This window comes from Cebidichthys violaceus, unplaced genomic scaffold, assembly GCF_023349555.1.
Source record: "Cebidichthys violaceus isolate CVI_PGR_0920_01 unplaced genomic scaffold, fCebVio1.0.p SCAF_7, whole genome shotgun sequence".
In the NCBI taxonomy this organism is placed as follows: Eukaryota; Metazoa; Chordata; class Actinopteri; order Perciformes; family Stichaeidae; genus Cebidichthys; species Cebidichthys violaceus.
In genome coordinates this window covers 14,083,399-14,103,911 of record NW_027176927.1, presented here as the reverse complement: position 1 = coordinate 14,103,911, position 20,513 = coordinate 14,083,399, and the positions used below count along the sequence as shown (strand labels likewise).

At 41.5% G+C, this 20,513-nt stretch overlaps 1 protein-coding gene across 2 annotated transcripts in view; it reads left to right on the top strand.

Moving 5' to 3' along the window:
• The first annotated feature begins 69 nt into the window (after positions 1–69).
• aplp1 (amyloid beta (A4) precursor-like protein 1) overlaps positions 70–20,513 on the top strand; it is a 31,565-nt gene continuing 11,121 nt past the window's right edge. For both annotated transcript variants that reach the window (XM_068736524.1, XM_068736523.1), the window contains exons 1-3: positions 70–323; positions 19,168–19,347; positions 20,337–20,466. In XM_068736524.1, the coding sequence (XP_068592625.1) occupies positions 258–323; positions 19,168–19,347; positions 20,337–20,466 (376 nt within the window). In that variant the 5' untranslated portion in view covers positions 70–257. The remainder of the gene's footprint in view (positions 324–19,167; positions 19,348–20,336; positions 20,467–20,513) is intronic.

Sequence of the window (20,513 nt, the reverse complement as noted above, 5' to 3'; positions counted from 1 at the left end):
GCGAGGACGCCATGAGTAAACTCCGTGATAAATACCCGCAGAAACAGGGCTTGGTTCTGTCACGCCTCATCCACATAAAATCCCAGGCTGCCATTGGAGAGCCCGTCGGCAAGAGCGAGCAGGACGCAGACGCAGGAGATATCGCAGGAAGGCGCAGACGAACGCAGTGTCCATCACTTCAGCTGATGTAACAGACAGCGTATGTTGGAGGCAGTTATTTAACAAAATATAAAAAAGAGACAAAAGAAGGAGAGAAAATGGGACATATCGCAATACCTATATTGATGGCTGTGTTGTCCTACTGCGTGTGGGGAAACGTCGAGGTAAGAGCAATCTGAACCATTTGTTTCGATGGCGCATTGCAATATTGCTGTCTGTTTAGCTGAATGTCGATGTGGCTTTTTGACGAAGTGCTGTGTTATAGTTCACGTCGACATCACACATGCCACGCACACAGCTGCCTCTATGTCCATATTGCTGACACGCACCCTTATCTAGGGCAGGTTTAATTTGTAAATGCATCCTCTCGCTCCGTCCTGTGTCAACAAGAGTAATGGCACAGCGTCAACGAAAATGCAGGGATAGTGAGGGGGGTTTTAAATGCAAATGCAGAATAATAACACATGTATGGAAGCTGATATTTCAGGACGTAAATATGAGAGGCTTCATGGAGATGTGGTGTACAGTGTATTGTGCTCGCTGCATCAAGTCTGGGCCTGTGTTTGAAATGAAAAATGTCACAAAGGCCTTTTTCTCTGTTGAAGGATGGAGATCATATCCCCTACTCATTGCGTCCCATCTGGCCTTGTCAGAGGAAGAAATCAGCTTGCATCCGTGCTTTAGAGGAGTGGTGCAGCTCCGGAGCAGGATGGAGTCATGCATATTCAATTGCCGTTCTGTGTTACATTTGGTCTTCATGACAGCACACTAAATAGATTAGAAAAAGCCCCAATTTAATCTCACAGTGAATCAGGCAATGTCAGATTTTCAGTGGATCGTCTTCTTTCAAATACCTCTAATTCTAAATGATGTTGCCGTAAAAATGCATGTGAATAAACTGATCGTCCAAGAGGGGGGTGACTTTGATATGTCATTCATTGGCCATAGAGTACGATACAGAGTATACTACTAATGAGAGATACAGGTCATCCTATTGCCATCTGTCTCCATCAATAGGTAGCGAGGAGATAGTGAAAGTCTCTGGTAGAGAGCGACAGATCAATGGGCCGCCAGCTGCTTCCACCTACCGCCTGTCTCATCACGTCTTGCAGCAGACGCACAGTTTGATGGACTCAACCATCACCCCCTGTAATAGATCTGAGGCATGAATTCAGGTTGGAGCACGAGCATTTGTGTGCAGGGGCAAGGTGGTGCTGGAGGTGAGCTTGAGTGTGTAGGGGGGGGGGGGGGGGGGGGAGTCATGTGGTCCAAGCTGGAGCTATGGTTCAGGTGAAACGTACTGTTCCACCTGGAAATGAAGAGTGAATGAAGCTGCAGTGTCGGAGATAGAATATTGAGCATCCTGACTGTTCGTTCAGGATCTCCTGGAGTTCCTAAGAGGCTTTGAGAGATGTTTATTTATTAGCCATCTTCCACAGTGAGTCTGTAACAGTCATAATGCCTCTCCTTTCATTCTGAAATAATTTCACTTCTCTAAGAGCCTTAGTGGGATTACTGCTATGCTGAGGAACAGGCTTTAGCTTCATACAAGGAGACCTGCCCATGAAGGTTTACACTGAAGATTACCCCATGAGAGGGTTGGCTGACTGGATTACACTGTGGTATTAGACCCAATAAAACTGTCAGCATCCCTTAATTTACTCCACATTCACTCAGCTGAAATGTGCGAATTGGATTAATTCTATCTTTTATAGTGCTATATTTAATGCATAATCAGAAGATAATCAAATTAAATGTCCACACAGTGTTCTGGATTAGTAAAGCCGTGATCATTTTTAGCTGAAATACAAATTCAGCATCATCCTGTCTTCTGATTGGACACACACATTGATGTCAGGTTGTCACCTGAGTCAAGTCCAGTAATGGCCTCCCAGGTATCTCAGCTGCAACAGCACTTACTGTACCTGTCGCTGCACCCAGAGCATTAAGCTAACTGACACGCGGAACAGTTCTGATACAAAAGGTCATTCTTAAAAAGATGACAGAAACCACCACCTTTACGTGCAGCCTGTAAACTTCTTATTCACTTAGTCTGACATTTACGGAGCACAGGATGTTTGGATGAAATCAAATTTGTTGGGTTTTGTGTGACAGTAGTCTTTAAATTATTTAATCTTTAACAGGAGTGGGCAATGTGGAAAACACATCACAGTAAATAACATTAGGATTTGATACATATAATAATATTGGGATGGGTGATGTAACAATATATACTGTGAGATCAAATAAAATGTTTCTCTTGAACATCTTTGGGTGTATTCAAACTTCACATTCCTGCCATTTGCTCGGAGACACGGAACACTTAGATGGAAAACAGCTCGCTTCAGCAGGAGTTTTGTTCCTGTTCCCTCTGCAACAGCAGCCCTGAACAATCTGCCTCGCTGACACTGTTGTGAGCTGGGACGAATGAATTAATCTGTATGTTGCTATATGTGTATCTAATCTATGGAATCTGTAGATCATAGAATCAAAGAACAGGACTGCTTTATGGCAGTGTTAGATGTTTACATGAATGTAATAAAGTAATTTTGTTTTTCAGGTGCTGTAACTAATAATTATTTTCATTAAACATCGATATTGATATCTGACCATTATTTTCTTAATTAATTGATCAATCCTTTAAGATGTCAGGAAATAGTGAAAAAGGCAAACGTTGACATATTCGGGCATCTTGTCATTTTGTCCAACCAACACTATAAATATAATTACAATAAGTATTCAGTTCACTATCAGAAAAGAGTAAGAAACACAGAAAATGTTACTTAAATTACTATTTGTTTATCAGAATGGTTGCTAATTATTTCTAATTTGATTGATAATTGATTAATTGACTTATTGTGGCAGTTCTTATTGTGCTATGACATTATTTGTATAGAAGATTTTATTGATATCACGCAGCCCTATCATGATGTAGTTAATTTTCTCTGAAATCAATGGAGAAACTGTTAAACTGATAAAACAGCAATGTCTTGTTGTTGTTGTTGTTGTTGGCCAATCTGAAATTAAATAATCTACCAAATCCAAGTACCTCATCGCATTGGTGCAAAATAAATAAAAAATATATGCTATTGTCATTATGAAGTCCTGGTAACTCATTAGAAAATTGCCTACGATGAACTTATACAACACAATATAAAAAAGACAGCTATTGCAAAAATGGTTTGGCTCAATCTTTTAACAGCTGACAACTTCATATCATCCTGCGATGTATATCCCCATACCAGCCGGGCCTACTCTTTAAGATCACAAACATTAGGGAATCACAATGGTATTACAAATACTCACTTACCAACAAAACATAAAGCCAGGCTGAAGCTAGTGAGCTTAGTATATGCTCCAACAAAACCCCAAACAAGAAGATCTGATTTATGAAAGCAATCAGACAAAGATTGTGTTTGTGTGTAGCTATTTTGACAAAAAAAGGGAGGCTAAGGGCTACAGGTATGCTCAGCTTTAGTGGACCAGCTCTGTATTTATCAAGACAAATGACTGCAGTGTGAACCTGAGCTTTCCAGTCCAGAGAGGCTTTAAAAGAAGAATAGTGGCAAACCCAAAAACATCTACAGGTTTTTTTACAGAAGGTCTGGGACAGCATAAAGCTTAAAAGGAGGATTGGGAGGGAGAGAAAATGGAAGGACGAGCAGAAGGATAGGACGCAGGTTTTATGACTGAAGATTTAAATAAAAATGGTGAGTCATAAAGTCACTGTGTAACCCCCCTCACCCCCCTCTTCCAACACCACATCCCCACCAACAGCAATTTCAGGCCTTGTGCTGGAATACAGCCATACAGATCCAATCACCTCCCACCCCCATCTGCCTCTCAATGCAGTAACACAAGAGGATTTGTTTGAAAAAAAACAAGAAAAAAAGACAACCAGATCTCTCTCCCTCTCTCTTTCTTTCTATCTCTCTCTCTCTCTCTCTCTCTCTCTCTCTCTCTCTCTCTCTCTCTCTCTCTCTCTCTCTCTCTCTCAAACACACACACAAACACACACCCTGCCCTACACTCACTTAATTAATTAATTTTAGAGCCAAGAGATAATCGAGTTCCACTAATGGATTCCCGTGTGCTTGCTATTCTCTACTATATCTGTGTGCCAGTGGGTATAAAGCATACCATTTTGTTGTATCACATGTTATTCCCCCTGTTCTCCGTATCTGACTTTCTTTTCCAAGGATTTGAAGCGCAGCACACTCACAGTACCAAGATTAAATCCTGCAGAGTCACTGTGAAATGAGAGCTACACTGTACCTGCAGAAAGGAGCCCTAGAAATTGAGCTGTTACCAGAGGTGACAGACGAATGAGTGATATTAACGTATTCTGTTGGCTATTCTTGCAATCGACAACATTGAAACAGTGCCTTGTGTTGTGTGATTCAGAGGGTTATTGGGTGGTTTTAATTTCTATTATCGCTGCTGGTCGTTTGGAGTGCGGATGAAGTATGCATTTGTGTCTCCAGGCATGGAAATGCGCCCGCTTTTGTGCTGAAAATACACTGACATTAATTGCACATTTGCACGGCATCCTCCCGATAGATTTAGGGAAACTCTCTCAAACCTCCTGGTTTAGATGAGTCAATCTTGTCTTCTGGCCTTTCTGAATTATTTCAAATTATGTGTCTCAGCTGGAAAGGGAGTAATTCCTAATTCAGCATTTAATAATGTTTGCTTGCAAGGCCCATCACTTGGTGTCATCTCTATAGCCTGTCATGAAAAACCTGATGCACTGTGTTTGATGAGTTAATTTCTTTGGCTTCCCAGACTGCATGGCTGTTTCTAGGTTAGACATAATTAGGGATAGCATTAACTTCCTCAAGATTACGTTACCTTTCATCATCCACTTACTGGATGTCACATATAACATATATGTAGATTCATGGGGCAATTTCAAACCTTGAGTACTTTCTTGAGCCTGTGTCTAGGACTGTGGGATGTGCACAGGTTTCTTCTGTGTGCGTTCGCACATGTCATGTGTTTGCTCAGTGTCACATATAGAGAGTTTGAAACTAGCATAGCCATCCTGATCACATCCAGCCATGGCTCCTCGCCATAGTCTTGCAGGGCAGAGATATCACTGCAGCCCAAGGTCCTCACACCCCGCATAACTGCCTCAGTAAGCCTAATGGCTTGGATTTTTGCAGAAAAGTGTAATGCCAGGGCCTAGTGAGATGTTTAGTCCTGCTGCAGCCTGTGGGAGGTTTCAGAGGAGCCCCCTCGAAAACATCTGCAGTGTGGCGATAACACTTGTCCTCCATGTTCAGGAGGAAAAAGAGAGAGAGCACTGCGAAACAGATTGAGGGCTGCTGGAGAGAGGGGGGTGGGGGGTGGGATTGCCCTTGCATGGCGAATGATTTGGGAAAAGGAGAGGGTGAGGGAGGATAGGGAGTGTAAGTGATGTAGAGCATGTAGAATGTTATGTGGGTTGCAGGCTGGAGGAGTGCATGCTAATGGAGGAACCCAGCCCTATTGCTGCTCAGCTCGAGCAGCTGGGAGAGCAGAGAGATCAATCTCTGTCATGTACATGTATTCACAGGTGGCCTTGAAATGAGTCGAGGGGCAGAGGCAAGAAAAACCCTGTGGCCAGAGTGGAGCACTGAGTTGTATTAAAGAGGGACTGGGAAATGTTCCTTAACGGCCGTAGCTGCAGGGTTTGAGAGAGTGTGATGTCGCTGAGTCCACTGAGACTGATTGGGCCAGTATTAAAATTCTACAGGAGAACATTGGGAGCTGTTACGGAGGGAAATGGATGTACTTTTTGCCAGGTCGTTTTCGCTCTGCCATCATTTGCACTGCATTGGCTACAAAACAGGCAGCTCCTATCAGAAGGACTAAAAGCTCATTTCTAAGACATTAATCCAAATGCAACAAAGGTACTGATGGATAGAAATCGCTCCCGTACACACAATTAGGTCACACACTCACACAGATAACTCAGAAATATACACACAGACACACACATTCACCACACACTTGCTGCTTTATAAAAATGGCAAGCTGCAGAAGCTGCATCAATTATTGAAGGCCGTGGAAAGGTCTGGGCTCTAGCTTGTCTACTGGGCTTTGGCACTTGTCACGCACCCTCTCAACGCTCCGATGCGAGCCCTCTCTCTTCATGTTACTTGGTTTTTTGTTACCCCCCTGCTACGCCCTCCAGGTCCTCTCCCCACCCTTGCTCTATAGAACACAAAAGAAAATCCCCACCCCTGTCTCCTCCTTGCCTTGGCCCGTCTCATCCCTCCTCTCTGTGTACGCCCCAGCCTCCCCTACCACATCCCAAAGGCACTCCCTACCCCTCCCCTACCCACTCTCCCAGACACTGCTCCTCCATCTGCCTCAGCAGCTTTCAGTGGCCAGTGACATCTTTTCACTTTCCTTGTGTATTCTTTGATTGTTCTTGAATAATTCATGCTCCGAACTCACCCTTCATCCATCGTGCACTTTGCTCATCTTGCAATTTTTTTTGTTCCTTCATTCTTGATATTTTCAGACATCTGACTCTAACTGTCTCTATCTGCACATGCTGGTTCTCTATTGTCGCTCCCCCTTACTAATGCACTTAAATAAAAGTTTTACCATCAGATATTCTTACAATATGAACAATAAGTTCCTAATATGTACCATTATGTACGATGGACCAATCAATTTTGTTCAGCACATTTCAGGAGTTATTTTGTGAGTTTTGTAATGTTCCTGTTGGTTATACCCATTTTTCTCTTAATACATAAATCCAAATGATCTTTTAGTGACTTCCTCCTTTCCCCAGAATGCTTCTTAACAATCCCCAGACAACTGACGTGAACATGTTGCTCTCAGCTAAGAGGTGTATGTGTAACCAGTAAAGTTAGCTATTGAATATTGGATTTTCTATGAGTTCTTAAATGGGACACTTTTTGTTTTATATTTGAAAGTGAAATGTGATGCAACTAAAAGCAAAGCCATCAGTTGTTTATTTACCAGTGTTAAAGTGTTTTTGGATGGAATATTTTGGAGGGGAGTTTACATTTCCAGAAAAGGAGTCTCAAATATGCCCTCCCTTCCCCTGAGACAAAATGTTCCCACAGCATTTGACTCGATACTCAGTATTCAGCAAATCCAGCTTATATTCTCCAAAGACTGCCTGCACTCGACTCTGCCTCTATTTTATACAGTATATGGCTTGCGCATAAAAAGGCTGGTGGCAGTAAAAGCAGCTATAGATGATAAAGAGACTCAGGTGTTGCAGTGGCTGCTGTTAATCGTCAACAATAAGACAAATATAATTCCATTCTTTACTCATTGTGCCTGCCAAGGCCAAGCTGTGCCAGTTAACAGCCAATACTCACACAAGCTCGTCTGACAAATTGGATACTTCGCATAAGTCTAGCAGTTGTTTGGAAAAAGAATGTAATAAAGACACAAAGCACAAATGGAGGTTCCAGGCCCCGGTGAGGGGTCTTTTGTACGATTGTCTCAATGATTAAACCACTTTCCCTTCAATCTTTCACTCTGTGGAGACTTCATGACCTTAGGAAATGAGATAACACTAATATTTAATCTACTGAGTGATTCTGCAGCACAGACTGGCAGACTGCGCAACCCGCACGCATTATCTCACAAGAGTGGCCCGGTCTAAAATAACACTGAGAGGGCCAAAGCAAGATAGGACATGTCAGTCATCGTTATTATTTGTTGTCAGTTGCATTGTTAAACTACTTTCTACTTCTATTGAAATGTAAAAGTGCTTATTTTGAATACCATGCATACAGACACTTGAGAGAGGATTCATCATGTACGTCTAATCAGATGATTCAAATCTGTTTGTTTTTGTAATAGTGGGTATGAGTGTACTTAAAGGAAGTCTTGGAAGGACAGACAGTTGGTGAAGTTGATTAAAGATAATCAGTTGTGTTGTAACACGCAGGCTGTGCAGCCCTGAAGCGCAGGAATCCTCAGAGGAACATGTGACGAATCATTTAGTCAGCTACTGAGTCACCACATTGAGATTTACAAAGAGTACAAGAATACAATTCAATGCTGTCACGGACAGTGGTGCATTAGTACTCTAAGCTATGTTGTGAAATATGGTATAATAAATTAACTGTATATATGTTGTTAATACCATTGATGTATCATATTGTATTATATTATATTATACTATATTTTATAACATTTTCTCAATTCATAATTCTGCATTTTTTTCTGGAGAATTGTTGAATGAAAGAATCTATCAGAGAAAAATGGCCATCACAATTCCCTGAATCTCAATGTAGCGATTAAAAATACATCAGGCCAACCCAAAGAGTCATACGAAACGTAGAAAAAGTGGTAAATCTTCACATGTGAGAAGCTAAAGCCAGCAAATGTCTACCATCTTTCATGATACATTACTTATTTGTATATAATTTGTATATTACAATAATGTTGTTAATTAAATGAATGTATTTGGAGTCACATTTGTACTTTTAGATAAAGTTACTACTCATTCAATGTATTGTCATTTGCACTGCTTTATAATTAGACATTTTAGACACAGAAACACATTTGATAGCAACAACATTTCTACAATATAGATTCAGGGTTGTGCTCGCTCTAAAGCCCAACTGAGAAAGGCCCAGTATTGCTTTAGACATTTAAGTGGCGCGTAAACAACCAACAGACAGTGATAAGGAAAGCTAACCAACCATCAAGCCAGCGATCAGCCAACTGCCACAGATAGAAAGTCAAACCAAACATATAGGGACACTTTCATGTGAGAAAGAAAGAGAGAGAGAGAGAGAGAGAGAGAGAGAGAGAGAGGCAGACTGATAAGACAGAGAGAGAGAGTGACATGCTTGAAATTCTGTAGGGAACCGGTTGCTACGGTAACAGAGAAGGTAGCCTCCTGTGGGTGGTGTTACCATGGTAACCACCCTCAGTGGCCAAGTGATGCTGAGAGAGGGAACGTAGAGAAGAAGGGCAACAAAAAGAAAATGTGTTTACGGGTTCGATGGGAACAAGTGAGACAGACGAAGAGGATGGCAAGCGAGGGGATGCTGATGTTAAATGTGGGAGAGCGACGCCAGCCGTTTCATCAAGATTCTCTGAAGCAGATTTTTTTTTTTGCTTTGAACAAGTGTAGCAGAGCACCTCATTATAATGAACAGTAGGCCAAAGATGCTTTGCAAGGGCAACACGGCCCCTGAGAGACCTGGCAGGAGGTCATTCCCTGAGTGTGTCTGCAGTTTCTTGGGCTAAAGCTAGCCATGCTGGGCTCCTTCATCAGCGACGGTGTGCATTCTGACCTCTCACTGGGAGTTAAAGACCAGTTTGTTCCCACTGTGGCGATACCACATGCCTTTGAATTAAAGCCGTGAACCAACATGTTGTGGAGTTAAACGTTACATACATACATACTTAATGTGATGTATAATGTATTGTATGTGGTACGAAACCGGGGTCTTCGCCACAATTAAAAAGATCAATTATTGCTTCTAGCTTTCTGGTCAAACCCCCAGCCCAAGCAAAATACATACAAAACACACACAACCACAAACCACTCTGCCTCCACCTCACGTATATATATATATATATATATATATATATATATATATATATATATATATATATATATAACCTCAGAGCCTTATTTCCATAAGGTGCATCTGCTCGACAGGCTCCCAGGGGAGCTGGCACGATGTGATCAGAATTGTAAATTATGCATAAATCAGAGACAGAAGGAAAGAGATATATATGGATGTGTTAACCCCTTCTCCATTCTCCCCATCTCTGTCGCCACCTCTCTCCCAATACAGTATATTACTCCATCGTATGTAGAAAGTTTTTTTTTTTATATGTGCATTCAGTTCAGCACATTTTTATTTATTTTGAATGCTTCAACCATAAAAAACAATATGTAGAGTACTCATACAGCAGAAACAAGACAGATTAACAGTTTCCTCATTTACATATTTATGCTGTTTAAGTGCAAAGAGCATCATCAATGCTTATGGGTCAAAGTCATATGGGTGAAATGCATTCGTGTCCCAAAGGACTCATACTTTCTTGAAACAAATATGAGCTTGACAGATAATTCAAAATTGTACTCAAGAGATTTAAGTTACAAAGCAATTTAAATCTCTAGTGTTAAATCTTTAGTGTGTTTAATTTGCCTTCCTGTAAGATGCACTCCAAGATGATGCACTCCTCTATTGGCAGATTCCATTACATGTTTTAACAAGCACAAGATGCAGTGTAGACAGATCTGTAGAGGGTACACTTACCAACTATGTGCAATATTCAAAAAGTGCCAGGAAAGTAAAAGTCAAACCGGCAGAGAGATGACATGTGGATCCAGAGTAGAATACCCAGGAAGAAAGACCTCGGTATGGATCGACTGCAAAGAAAAGAGAGTCAAAGGCAGAGTGAGGGGCTTGAGGCAGCAAAGGCCCAGACTGTGAGATAAGAAGAAACACCAGATCTTCTTGATGCTGGCTGCCTGCTGTGTGTCAGGGAGACTGTAGAAAGACAGTCTGTCTTTAAGTGGATCAATTACTACATTCTAAACATTCAGTTTTAACCGAAACATGCCCTCATTTACGCTTTGAGATCCCCTTAATCTACTTAAAACATGCTCAAGGGCATCATGTTACTGTTTTGAGAGCTACATTTTTTTCTCCGCCAGCACAAAATACACACTTGTCCGATACCTTGCTATGAATAAATGTATTATCTGCATATATGTCCTCGATCTGAAATTGAAAATCGTGTTTCTCCCTCATCTCCATTAACCTGCTAAATTCAGGATTTGGTTCCAGGGTGGTTTACCAATTCCAGAGATCCAGCTCAAAGCCAATCTGTCATTTAAATAGGGGATGCTTATTCATAATACTATAAATGAGCAACATCTCATGGTCTCAGGATAATAATGATTTGATAGATTTATGCATTTTTTATCATTAATATATGCGGTTCGTCTATGTAATTTACTACGTGAGAAAAAAGAAAGCCCAGAGAATAATTGTCTTGATGTTAAATACCTTTTAGCGGCGACAATGCACAGCATAGTTAATAGAAATTTTAACCTTTGAGTCCTATATATGACTCAAGCCTTTTGAATGTATTTACCATACAAATACAGATTTGGAGAGCTTGTTTGCATTGTGTCAATCTCAATCTCCCTGCAGAAAATCCCTGATTCAGTGGCAATTGTGTTGACATTAGGATGTTTCAGACAGACCTGCAGTGCTCAAATCTCCACTAAGCCTTTGATTCCTTCAATCCCCTAAGGTAGCTCTTCAGCTTGAAATCATATCTGCAGGCTCACAGTGTTTGGCATTAACATGTTGGCATTTCGATGTTGTGTTGCTTAACTGTGAAGGAGGTTCACCAGTGTTATGTAACAGCAGAAATTGATCAAGAGTGCTACTAGTTTGGCTCTCTTGACTCTGGACTCTCTGTTTTACTGGCTGGATTTATGAAACATTATTATTACGCAGTAATTGTCTCCCACATATCTGCAGGAGGCGGTAGCATAGATAGGATCCGGAAAATGACAAACCACGCTCTGTGTTTTTGTCCTTTCTGGAGAGAAGACATGCACAGTGTGGCGTCATTATGGTGCATGACTCAGAAGAAGCATTTATTGAAATGTGGGTGGAACAGAGAGGAAGACATGCGTAGAAGTTCTCAATGCAACACAAGTGTCACAATCACTCATTTCCCTATCGCATCTGTTGGAATTTCCTGTTTTTTTCTTCTGATTGCATTGGATATTTCTGACAAGTTTTCTCACAGATGCTGCTGAAAGGCAGGAAGTCTGAAAAAAAACTCACAGGAAACATATCTGTAATAATATTGCATGCACAATGGGAGTTAAATTCAGGTCTGTGTGTTATGGAGTGTATTCTAAAGAGAGAAAAGGGAAAGAGAGAAGCAGGATGTGTGTGAACATGATATTTATTATGAGTCATGTGAGTCCCAGCTGGGAAAGGTGAAGTCTCTGTTCGTGTGGGTATGGAGCCTCTGTTGAGTCCCATGGTGCTATCGCACATCAGGGAAATCTGTATCAAACTCAGTTCATGTGATTTCCGGGGGCTGTTAGCGACCTTTACAGAAGAGGGAACTCAGTCTCTTTCTTATTCCCCAGCTGCAGCAGCCTGTAGAGTGCTAGCTGGAAAGATAGAGGCTAACACCCTGAGATAGGATATATGTATATATACAGACCCCAGTGGGCACAGCAAGCAGTAAACATACTCCAAAATAACCATGATCATGAAATGGTTGGCACTGCCAGCCTCCAGATCTATGAAGTCTCTTGCAGTGATGCCATCTGACATGTCCTTGTATTTTAAGCTATACTTGAAATTAAATCAAATATTGTGAGCTGGTTTTGGCTGCTGTTTCAGACCTAGATGAACCCTGGTGATTATGGGGCCATCTGCTCCCAGTGTGCCCAGCTGGAGGCTGGACCGCTGTAATCTGGACTGATGACACTTGACTTAGAGAAGGCCCTGATGTTTGCACATCTTTGCAAACGAAAAGCCTCTCTCGTAATGGTTGTCAATTAAGTATTAAAATTAGGTTTAGTGTTCAATCTGTACTGCTATATGTGGTTTACAGTAGGAAGCTGTAGAACAATATTTTCCACCCTGCCGGAAAATATCCATCGCTTTGAATAGAAAATGAATGGCTTCAATTAGCCATTAGTCAGAGATGTATAATGAGTGTCAATGCGCTGAGCTAGCCTGTTCTATCTTCCTTTGTCCCCTCTGCTGCTCCATGAGAGTCTGACAGACTAATGTTGCTACTCTCTAATAACTACATGCCACACCAGGAAGAGGCCTGATGGAGCCTATGAATAATTAACCCAACATGATTACAATGATGAATGCTCCCAAATCTCTCTGGCCATTTAGTACTGGCCTAGAGAGGGAGGCCAAACAGCAGAGTGTCAGGCATTGTGTGAAAGCTGTTTGGGAGGGAGGGGGGACAAGAGCGGTATCAAGGATAGGGCGGCTGGGGTGGATTGAGCTCAGCCTTGAGAGGAGGCAGAGAGAGGGGAATATAGAGAAAGAGTAAAGGAGGGGCCTGGAGAGCAGGAAGACACCCACTATTCAGCCATCTGTGCTGCAGAGAAGCACAAAGACGTGCTCAGGAAGGTTTGTGTGTCTCGTACATGCATGACTTATGCATCGGTGAGGCTTATTTGTACGTGGGTGTGTTCTCTACATGAGTGATGGAAAGTGGTCAGTCCACAACATTATATTAATCACGAGCAATCCTAGCTAACCCCTAGCTAACCAGTCTATTCACACGAGGCATGACAAAACTCATAGTTTGCCCTGTAGAATGATTTAATAGTAACTCATTTGCTTTTTTAATTGGATGCAGTATAACATAATGATACTTCTTTGGAAGTATAATGAATTGAAGTATATAACAGCATCAATAGCATTGAGAGCAGCAGCACAATGTTAAAGTGTTGCTGCCTGGACCTTCAGATCCTGGAATTTTACAAGTTGTTTTGTCTTAGTGATGAATGTTGTTTGAATACATTGTCACTACATGGTGTTTTTCGGTTAGTTGGGATATCCCAGATCCTTGTTGCTGAGTAGGGATTAGCTCCGCAGGGGTCTGATGTCTCTAGTTAATTATCAGTATCAAGCAAGCTCCCTACAATATATCTGTGACTGGAGAGTCTGTATATTTTCAAGTATGTACCATAGTGTTTCACACAACATACGCACAGATGCACACATACCTTGTAACAGAAATACATGCACACAGGGAATGCACCTCAGATAATTTAGAGCAAGTAAGATAACAAAGGAAGTTTAGAACAAATTAATTATAGATAAATTAAACCCAGTGAAACATAAAAGTATAAACCAGGAACAAAAACACAATGAAACTCAATTGTATGCAAGGGGAAAAAATCCTCTATCTGACTGTGGTTGTGCTGCTCCATGCTGCAAGCACTAAAACGACATCTACTTGAAGCATCTGATGCATTTATGGTATGGTTCTCCAATGTAAAGTCTGGCAGCAACTTGTAAAAGGTGACAAATGATGGGTGGGCTCCTCCACTGCGCCTCTACTGCTCTGGCTTGCCTGCCAGGGCCGGGAGATTGCATCATTACAGAAGATGAAGTCATCCTGCAACATAAGGGTGGAACAGGTGCTGAAAATTTAATTAGAACAGGGTGGAAGAGGCTGGAAGAACATGTAAATGTACTGCCCTGGCCCAAACCCAGCCCTGACTGACAGAAGCATTTATGTTGCAAGATCAAATCTAGGCTCTTATTTTTGGTGCTGCACACTGCAGCATAATTTACTAAAGGGATATCTGTGAAAATATAATTAACCATTACTATATCCGCACTGGCTTTTCCACAACGTCTGCTACAGTGCACAGTGCGTCTCTGAGGGATCAATTAGTTTCCTTGTGATGCTTTCTGCTACGGCAATTGTGAAGGTACACAAGTGATTACAAAGTGAAGCATTCAACCGATATGGAAAAAAATATAATTTCAAGGGACCTAACAAAGGCAAAGAACCTGGTGAAAAGGCAGATTGCCAATCGATGCTTTATATCACAGGTCATTATAAATGATGCAGCATTCTCTGCAGTGGGGAGCTTTCAGGCTTTTGGGTTGTCTGTCTGTTCCGCTTCATCAGCACCAGGACATGATATGTGGCACTCAGGATGGTTGAACAGTGCTGCCTTACCAACCTATGACTATGAACCTGTCCTTTACTGGAGAAGAAGCATAATTGTTGACAGATTGTGAAGCATTAGTGTGAAGCCAACTGGATCAGTGTGCCTCAGCTCCTGATGGAGACTGGGAATGTTCAGAGAGACTGCCGTGCTCACACCACAACAGTCTTAACACGCTATGCTCGAATTGGCATCAAAATGGAAACTGCATACCAATCTTTGTTTGCATGTTTGTCTGTCCAAAGGGAATTACAGCTATAAATTGTAACATTGACAAAACAGCTTAATCAGGGAACAAGAATGTGATTCAGTTACTATTACAAAAGCTATTTTTAGCTGTGACTGAAAGCCTAATCCTTCACCACAGAGGACTATTGTCTGTGTCTATTTAATCTGTATTTTGAGAATACACCAATGTGTCTACTAAAGAGCCCAAAGCATTGTGAGGAAAGCATTTTTTACTCTTTGTTTTTGTAAACATTACCTTCCTGCTTTGGCTAAATTAGAAACAATATTTAAATAGCATATTTTCAAATAATGCTTAGTAATATTGAAGATATGCTGTGAATCATCTATACTGCCTACAACAATGCTAGTCCTAATGCTAGCATGCTGATGCTGATGTTTAAGAGGTATAATCTACCATGTTATGCTAACATGCTAAAGTAGCATGTTAGTATGCAACAGTTAAATTAGACTTAAACGCAAAGTGCAGCTGAGGCTGATGGAAATGTCATTCATGTTCCAGATATTTGTAAAAGACAATGCATTAATAAGGACAATACATTGTCTGTGAACCATGAATGTACCAAATTTGATGGCAATCATTCCAAAATGTTAAAGTCAGCTAATCACAGTAAGTAAGTAGACTTCATCCTCTGTGGATCATGAATGTCTGTACCATATCTCATGGTAATCTATCCAATATTGCTTGAGATATTTCAGACTGGACCAAAGTAGTGGAAATAAAGTAGGTGTGTGCAACAGAAATAAGTGTGCAGATATCTTGATATCATTTTATTGTAAACAACACCATAAAAGCTACACATGAACTTCCCTGCCCTCCTCTGTCTTCCACAACCTCTCTGGATATTATTTTCCAATTGCCCGTTGTTATCAAGTAGACTTTGCTTTTGGTTGACTGAACAATTTGCCATTTAAACAGCTGTAGCAACTTTTTAGATCCTCTTCACTGTCCTGACTTGGCTTCAGGTTGGCTATTGAGTCAAATACCAATGATATGTGATCTAGGGGGGCTTAAGAATGAAAGACATAATGCAATTGAACTTGCAAAAAGTACATTTAGTAGCATTAATTGTGTGGCTGAATTGTAAAAGTTATATAATTTAGTGTAATACAGTAACCAAGGTTCAGTATGACTAAACACAATCAATGAAAACAGTATGTTCTTAAAACAAGTACAGTCAACAACATTCCCTGGAATGAAATCAAGGTTCTATCGTCATGCAGGGGTTCAAGCACAGTCTTGCCAGATGTTTCCCAGACTTCTTTGTGTTACATTTACTTATTTCCCAAGTCAGTGTTTATTTTTCTTTGGCACTAAAGATAAATAAAGCAAAACAGATTCTGTCCTGTATCTAATGCTTCCTTAAAAGTATTCAAACCATTTTGGGGGTCAGAATAAAAAGGACTGACACATGCTGGTAACTGCTCCTGTTATTGCTGTGAGAATACAATGAAACGCCTCCAAAGGCACCGCGTGGCACTCACGCAGCAGAACAGAGTGGGTATATGTAACGTCAGCCCCTGAGTGATGTGATCCTGACGCTGTGTGTAGTGAAGACCAGCATGTGGAGAAGGAGTGACGTGTACATCTTAAAACAGTATTTCTTATCAGGGGTTATGACAAGAGGGAGAGCTAATCTGGTCCCATCGGGCTGGAGGCTGGGTGTGCGGCCCTGCCGTGCTGGAGGTCAGAGCCTCAGGCTCCTGATGGACTGCTATTGATTTGGGGGAACGTGGCGATACAGTTGCAGTTGCTCAGCATTGATTTTCTGCAAGTGCAGTAGTGGAGAGCAGGCAGAATGAGGGAGCTGGACCAGGGGGAGCTGCCAGGTTATCTTCTCAAATATCCGGAAGTATTTTTTTTTTCTTTGTGGCACTGACCTTCCCTGAGCCAAAGAGAGATATATCTATTTAGACATTAGCTCAGCAGCTACACTAGACGGACTGTTTCAGCAGCTTCAGCAGTGTTTGCTTGTGCCCCTCCAACGATACTCTAGTCTAAACCAATAAAAAGCTTCAATTCAGCACTATCAATAGATCACACTTGTCATTCAGTTTTCTAGAATAGAACATTTGATACTGTGAAAATTGGAATAAGACTTACATTTAAACATGAATTTTCTGTGAACTTATTACAAATAATAAATTAGCAATCAAAGCACACTATAGTTATTTTAGATTTTTAAATATGTTTTCCATGCCTTAAAGGAGCCATTGTTTTCATTCATTTAACTGTGGGGGGATCATTCATTTGCAGGGACTTGAAACTTGCCTGAGATGGGTGCTCCATCACAGTGAAGTTATCAGCTGTTGCGACAATATTGTCAAAAAACCCATAAGGCTATTATTATATTCCCAAAAGCAGAAGGTAAATTTTGTAGCTTTTTAAAAAATAGTCAAAGAGTTAATCTATCATGTAGCATGTTGACTGTCTCAAGCAACTTTGGAAACATCTATTCATTTATATTCAAACAATATTCAAATTAATTGGGGGGGAAATATGTGGCCTATAAGGTAGAAAAATGCATTCATAAATCTAAAAAACTCTACACTCTATGCTTCGGGAAATGGTCAGCAGTAATGAAAAGTAGATCCGTAATTTGTAAGAAATCTGCTAGGACATGCAGAAACACAAACTCCTCTTAGCATAATTATAATGCATAGACTGCTGAGGGCCTTTTATATTTATTGTACATTTACTCAAAGGGTTTTATATATTTATTTTATTCTGTGTGAATTTTAATTAGGACTTCAAACACTTGAGCTCCGGTCGGCCAAAGCAGGGCTTCCCTTTGATCAGGCGTCACTCTCCCATATTTTATCTCCTCTGTTTCTTCCCTTTGGGCAACTTCCTTCTAATTGGCTCAGGGTTGCTCATCTTGTCTGTCGTCAGTAGGTCTATCTCTCTGTCTGTCAGCGCAGATGAAAGGATATGAGCTATACAAAGGCTCTGGGGCACAGAATGCCTTTTGAGGAGTTTTAGGGGTTGGACAGTAAACATTATCACATGAACTGTACCGTGAGTTACAGTCAAAAGATGCTCTGAGGAAACACATCTTTTACTTGAGCTAAGTGACCTGCAGAAGACTCGTGCATGTGCATGTGTTTGGTAAATAACGCATTTATGCTCAAGAAATGACATCCAGGGAACCATGATTGATTGATATTTTCTCATGATTCTTGAGGCCTTGCTGCCGTCACATTTTCTAAAAAACATGTTTTGTCTGTTAAGGCAGATGGAGTCCTTATTTGTGTTTATAGAGTTTCTCTTTCTCCTACCTAACCCTTCCCCTCCTTTATTCCTCCCTGGACTCTCTCTGTCTCTGTGCTGTGTGTTAATGTAGTGTAGTGGCCCATCGGTCAATGAGCTTGTATTAACACCTGACTCCCAGCCCTAGCTGCTGCGTTTCTTCCTCTATGTGGGGTCCCCTGGGCCCTCCCCCAGGCAGAGGTAACATATCCCTCGATCAATAACAGCATCCTAGAATGCTGCTGGAGGAGGGGAAGGAGGGGGGTTGGGGGGGGGAGACAATCTTTTACATTGTCTTGTATATTTTTGCTATACACCTTCCTTTTCATCCACCGACCATTCCTTCTTTTCTCAGCTGTCACAGCTGTCAGCTAACAGGGAGCATAGGTCACCAGTCGATTACTCAGGTCTTTTATTGCCTCGTCTTGTCATTCACTTCACAGTTTTTTCAACAGTGAGTCTTCTATGGATCTTACCTGAATATTTAGGTTTTCCAATATTGACTTTAAGCTTGCAGGGTGCACTCAATTCTCCCATGCATTAGCTACTCCTTCCTTTCTCTACATTCTCGCCTCTCTGTTTCGATCTTACACTCACTCAATCACTCAGTCTTGCACCCTGGCTTACACTCTTGGTCTAATGTTGGATAGTGCTGGAGTGCATTTAGGAATTATCTGTGGTCTACCCGCCATGGATCAGCTTCAAACACAATATAATCTGCCACTGTGTTTGTATCGACTCCTTCTCATCTCTCTTTTCTCTCACTCTGTCTCTCCCAAACACCCCCCCTCCCCCTCCCCCCTATGCTTTCTAGGCTCTGGCCATGACCGAGGTGAACGGGCCAAGCATCCAGGTGGCAGAGCCGCAGATTGCCATGTACTGTGGCCGTCAGCTCCTGCACATGAACCTACAGACTGGACAATGGGAGCCGGATCCTCAGGGCCACCAAGGCTGCTTCAAAGAGCCCGGAGAAATCCTTTCCTACTGTCAGGAGGTAGGGTCCCGAACCTTGCAAGGGAAAGAACATAAACTTGTACAGCTGTAAAGAACACCAGCCCGGATTAATACGTCCAACAGCAGATCTCCCTTAGTGGCAAGGAGCTGGTTGTGAAAGAATGTAGCATGAAATCAACACTGTAGAAGACTTCAAGTAAAACAATGTATTCTTATTCTCTAATTCGGTTTGTCTAACACCTGTCCTATAAATCTATATATTTAACCATATATAGTGAAGTGATGGTGGCCTGTTGGAATATTACAATATTTCATTTGTAGCACCATCTACTTTTCCTCATCTTGTTACCGGATATGTGTACTCTTTAACATCTACTGTCAGGTAATCAATGGTACACATACTCTCCGAAAACTCCTCCTTCAGAAATATGTATTTCAAGTGCCACAGTAAAGGCAACCAAGCGCCACCTGGAGGTCAAAAAAGGCGTTGCTGCAACAGAGAGCAGCAGCCACGAACCCTGAATGGACTGTAATGCGATTAGCAGACACATTATGCATCTGTGGTGGCTTTTACACAAAAGCCTCCCTGTTTTCCATGACATTTGTGATGAAAGCATTTTTGTGTGCATTCAGACTATTAAAGCTCATTATGAGTTTGATATATTGTCCCCTATTTTTAGTGAAAGTAGTCACATGCTAAATTGGAAATAATGAAAGACAAGATATTTACTGAAATGTTCAGTGAATATATGGTGGCTTCAGACAAAGGTCGTACACAGCTTTGTATAAGTAGTTAGAAAATATGTTGCATGACTCCCTCCCTTGTTAGTCTTCTTCCCACTGACTGTGCTCTCCCTCTTCTTCTCCCTGGATCCTGCTACTTTTATTCTACCCCTCCCAACCAATTCCCAAACCTGTTCTCTAACCGTTTTTCCCTCCACTGCTCCTCTTGTCTTCAAACCGTCTGTTCTGTCCATCCATCTATCTGTTTCTGTCTCATGTTGTCTCTGCATGTACCTGTACGTCCAGATGTACCCAGCACTTCCCATCTCCCATATAGAGGAGTCAAAAAGACCTGTCACCATCCCCGCCTGGTGTAAGAAAGGTTGGGGCCACTGCCAGACACACCCCTTCATAGTCCTGCCCTACCGCTGTCTAGGTAAGAACAATGCCGCACTGCCATTAGATAATTACACTACAAAGAAT